The sequence below is a fragment of the Gavialis gangeticus genome, unplaced genomic scaffold (genome assembly GCF_001723915.1).
Source record: "Gavialis gangeticus isolate Ggan-Ray unplaced genomic scaffold, GavGan_comp1, whole genome shotgun sequence".
NCBI lineage: Eukaryota > Metazoa > Chordata > Crocodylia > Gavialidae > Gavialis > Gavialis gangeticus.
Window position 1 is genome coordinate 177,393,221 of NW_017729024.1, and position 5,246 is coordinate 177,398,466.

The 5,246-nt window shown below is 46.3% G+C and overlaps 1 protein-coding gene across 8 annotated transcripts in view; it reads right to left on the bottom strand.

Moving 5' to 3' along the window:
• Positions 1–5,246, bottom strand: part of PIAS2 (protein inhibitor of activated STAT 2) — a 70,169-nt gene that overhangs the window by 18,111 nt on the left and 46,812 nt on the right. For all 8 annotated transcript variants that reach the window (XR_002097488.1, XR_002097489.1, XM_019518126.1 and 5 more), the window contains exon 6: positions 5,020–5,154. Coding sequence is in view for 6 of the 8 variants with exons in the window: in XM_019518126.1 (XP_019373671.1) it covers positions 5,020–5,154 (135 nt within the window). In the remaining 2 variants the exon portion in view is untranslated. The remainder of the gene's footprint in view (positions 1–5,019; positions 5,155–5,246) is intronic.

Consider the following 5,246-nt stretch of genomic DNA (forward strand, 5'->3'; position numbering starts at 1 on the left):
CCCTTCCAGCCCTAATGTCTATGAAATCTATGAAACGTTCTGCTTTTACTTAATGCAACAACACACTTCACAATACAGTACTAGGCCATTTAAAACAAACTACTAGAATTATACTACATTTATTATAATAAATTAAATCACACTTTCAAATTATTTCTATAAATATTTCTAATCTGCTTCAATTGGGCAAAAAAATCCCACTGGTCACCAAAAATGTTGGCACTGCAACATTTAAAGCCACTGAAATCATGCTGCTAGATGGGGAAATTGGCTTTATCTCAAGTTCTGCAACTCTCAACTTCCTAGTAGGAAATTAAAAAAAGGTGACCCATAACTTACATTGGTCTGTCCAAAAGCATGCTTCTCCTAAATACAGCAATTGGTGGATAGTTTATAGAAAATGCTATTACTTTCACCTACTTCCTTTTAGAGGGCTCCCATTCCTTTTAGAGGGCTCCCAAAATGACATGCTAATATTCAAAGTGTCCTTCAGTAGACATAAAGGGTGGTCAGGAGGGGACTTCCTGTTACTATTTGCTAGTAGTAAAATGGATATTAAAGAGAACATTTATGCTGTGTACTCCATTTCCAATCCAGTGGCAGACTATACAAGACAATTAGTTTGTGTCTCCTCTATTGGGCTCTATGCACAAGTTGGATTCCACTATTTTACATGGAAAGTGATTTCTCCACCTAAAAGTTTAGGCTAGATATCAAGAGGCGCTACTTCACGGTCAGGGCGGCTAGGATCTGGAACCAACTTCCAAGAGAAGTGGTGCTGGCTCCTACCTTGGGGGTCTTTAAGAGGAGGCTAGATGTACACCTTGCTGGGGTCGTTTGACCCCAGTACTCTTTCCTGCCATGGCAGGGGTCCGACTAGATGATCTGCTCAGGTCCCTTCCGACCCTAGAAACTATGAAACTAAGTTCTCAATATTTTTTCATAGTACTGCCTAACTTTTCTCCATCCAAACTGCCTACATTTCCTCATCATACTTAGGTTTCCCTAAGCTAAGTATCAATCCTTCCTCTAGATCCATGCCCTGCCAACATTCAATGGCATATTACCTCACTTAGTTTTCATTTAGCCAAGCTAAACAGTGTGTACCTCTAAATTTTTCTTCAAAACTAAACACTACACACTTTAGGCCTTTAACTAATTTCTGATCTCTCCTCCAAACGTCTTCCAATTTGTCAGCATATTTATGATAAGAGCACACACACACAAGAGAGAGAGTAGTATTTCAGACAGCTGTTTTTGTATCTAGTTCAAAACAAATACCAGACCTCATCACTTACCTCCTGTAGGTATGCAGTTGCAAAAGGTCCCTATTTATTTAGTTCTGCTCACTGCATTCTTCCCCTCATCACTGATGGCACAAAGGCATTATGAAAAATTGTGATCATGGAGGAGATGCTCTTTGATAATACAAACCACTGCTAAGAAAGGTTTTTGAGTTTTATAGCAGAGATCTTGAATCAGCCAACATATCCAGGGCTCAGTCCTGCAAGATTCATAGATGTTAGGGGCTAAAAGGAACCTTACAAGATCATCAGGTCCACCCCTCTGCATTTGTGCAGGAAAGACTGCTGGGGTCAGATGACCCCAGCAAGGCAGGCATCAAGACACTTTTTGAAGATGCTGAACACTGACTTTCATGGGCCTGGCAGATGTTCACTTTATGGCGTGATGGGATTGGACCTCCCATCCCAACAGCTGGGCCTCCTGCTATGCCCTATGTGCTTTGATGAGACTGGGGATTAGATCTGTATCACACTGTCTGCATCACCCAGCACAGCTGGCTTTTAGGCATCCCTGGTACATGATGACCAAGATTGAGGAGAGGCTACCTAATCCTGGTGTCCCCATGGCCGGGATGTCTAAAGTGCCTTGCTCCCCAGGACTCATGACCCAGCATTTTAAAAAGTGCCCTGCCCTGCAAGGCCTGTAGGACAAATCAAGAAAGAAAAGACTGCTGGACACAGGGGTTGCCGAGTTGGGGAAGGAGCTCCTCTGCTTCCCCACCCCCAGGTAACCTTGAAACCTGCTCCCCCAGAAGCCTGTTTTCATCATCAGGACAGGGGCTGCCCCAGCCCTGATACTGACCCCCATCCCAATGATCGTCAGCACAGACATGGGGCATGCTACACATTTTATTTAATTTAAGTAGGAGCCACAAAGATGGTTCACATGGTTTGTGGAACATCTCTGTGGCTGGTTTGCCACTATAGTACCATAAATCAGCTGCACATGTAGCACTTACTATTTATGGTGCGATTAACATGTTACATTTTAAAGGTGCAATTCACATGTGCCTGGGCCTTGGACAGCAAACACTTAAACATGTGCTTAAAATTGCAGCCTGTAAGTTGTCAGTGTAGACCTTAAATGCTGGCAAATGTGAGAACTTGCAGGAGGGAATTTGGGAACCACTACAGCAGAAAGAGGATTGACATGTTCAAGCAACCCCATAAAACATAAGTAGAACCCATGACTTGCTTACTCAAATCTGCTTTCTCCCCCCGCTTCATCTCCTAGATGTCCAAACTGTTTCTCCTTTACCTTTCTTGTCAAAAAACAGATTTAAGAGCCGCCAATTATCCTTACAGACACTATTCTCGCTTTCTTTCCTTGATTAAAGACCCACTTTTCTTTTTACTTAATTCATCCACAATGTCTCTAAGAGATTCTCTTTTAACCACTTTGACTAGTATGAACTCTTAACTGTTTTTAAAAGTCAAGCAGTTTATCCACACCCAAAGGGTGCCTAACATTGGATACCGTCTGCCCCCTTTCCTCCCTGAAGTCTGTTATCCAAAGTGCATTATCTTTCTACCAGAAGCTACGCAAGCTTTGGATATATACAAATGTGTGTAGCACATGCTTTGTGCTATCTCCTTTTTTTTACTCTCTGTTTCATCTTTGATGCACTTGTACTTAAAATCCCCGTATCACTTAGCAAGTTACAAGGTCAGCTTCATTTGCAACAAAAGGATATGCTGCTCCTTACAATCTTGTACAAACACACGCAGAGCTTCAGCAACAAATGGTCCTGCTGTCTTATTTTTATTTACAAGAACAGCTGTAGAGTCCACCAATTTTCTTATATGAGTACTAGTTTTTGAGTACTCCGATTATTCTTTTTGGTCAAGTGAAGTTGTTTGGAAAGGAGCATACAAAAAACCCCTAGAACTCTTGGGTCTTTGGGAAGAAACAGCATTCAGGAGGAAAAACTAAAATCTGGAAATAAATGCAAGTCTCCCTCCACATTCATACAGCCAAAGGAGCACTGGTCTCTCTCAAAAGGCTGATCCTTCTCCAATTGATTTCTGCATTCTGAATGCTGCAGAGCATTTGCTTTATCACACAACTGGTCACCAGGCTGAGAAACTAGTGCCCCTTTCACTGATTTGTTGTCTGTGGCTTAAGTATCTCTTTTGCTTTGGGTCTTACCTCTAGAACAAAGCAATTCCAAAAGAAGCAGATATGTAAGAAAGTTTAGGTCAACGCTGATGCCAAATACATCAGGAATTTTGTCAGAAACTTCCATGGGACTTTTGTGTCTTTGACTCTGTAAAGGTGTAGGGTAGAGATGTACCAATATATCAGTCATGTATCAAATCAGCACCAATAAAAGGAAAATTAGCATTAAATCGGCCATCGCTTTTTTTGGCCAGTGTAGCCGATAATGTTACCAATAAATGCTACGTGCCTGCATGCAGCTGCAGCATGCACGTGGCCAGGAATGCAGCCCAGCAGCTTGGAGAGCAATGTCCTGCCAATAAGTCTGGGGGGGAAGGGGGGGAGGGGCAGATTGTGGTCCTCACAGTGGAGGAGGAAGTGGGGCAGTGGCAGGGACTGCCCAGCCAGGCCGGTGAATGGGATCCCAGGGCAGAGGGACAGAGCTGCGGGTGGCTACCTGCCACTGCGTGCACCCCCAGGGGAGGCAAGGGGTCATGTACCAGATTTGTGCATGGGGCGATGGCAGGCTGCCTACTGCAGGCTCATGGGCTGCACCAGCCTCTTCCTGGCAGGAAGGGGGAGGGAAGGGAAGGGGAAGGGAGTGGGTTAGGGCAGGTGGTGGTAGTGCTGGGAGGGGTGGCTACAGGGAATTTTGGGGTGGCAGCCCCATCAACTGCCACTCCTCCTCGGGGCACTCAGCCCCCCTCAGTCCTCCCCAGCGCTGTCCCTGTCAGGACACACTGCTCTGCTCCCGTTCCCTCAGGAGCCCCCCACTGCAGGGCAGGTAGGGGGTGTGTGGCCAATGGGGGGCTCCTGAGGGAACAGCAGCAGAGCGGAGTGCCCTGAGCAGGGGCTGGGGTGGGGGTGGTTATAGCCACCCCAACATTCCCATAGCCACCCCTCCCAGCACCACCACTGCCCTCCACACACAGCTGAGCCTGCCCCACTCCCAGCCCAGGCCCCCCACCGGGAAGAGGCTGGCACAGCCCTGGCCCCGAGCCCGCAGCTTAGCTTCACCCTGCACACAAGTCTGGGGATGTGCCCCCCATGCCTCCCCCAGGAGTGTGCGTGGCAGTGGGGAGCCACTGCTGCCTGCTCTCCCCCACAGATGAGCCACCTGCAGCTCCATCCTGTGTCCCACACTGGGGTCCCATTCACCTGCACCTGCCCCCCTCCCTACCCTGCCTCCCAACACCCTGTCCCTCACAGACTTACCTGTAGAATGCTGCTCTCCAAGCCGTATGACTGCATTCCTCTAAATCGGCTATCAGATTGGTATCTATTAATCAATATGACTGATTAATACTTGGCTATCAATACCAGTCAAGAAAATCTTTATCGGGGCACCCCTGGTGTAGAGAACTTTTCTGTAAGTAGCATTTCCAGCAAACTGTTTAAGCTTCTAAATGGCACAGATCAGAAGACAGAATGAAGGAGCATGAGAAGTATCTTGGTTAGCACATGTCTTGATAGCAACAATGAAGATGAAAAAAGGAATACTACTCACCAAGATAACTCAGAGCACTCACCACATGCTACTACGAGCTCAGAACTCACCTTTCCAATTTCAGATGCCCAAGAAATGGAAATCTGATTTGGCACTGCTGATGATAAGCGAACTAGAGATGTAATATTCAATGGCCGCCCAGGTCGCTTCTGTTCAATCCCATTCTTGGGTGGTGGAGCATATCCCTGCAGTAGGAAGGCAGGGAGAAGATGAGGGGGAAATGTTTCTGTGAAGTTTTGTGAGCTCTTCCTACCAACTCTGCCCAACCCAGGTCAAA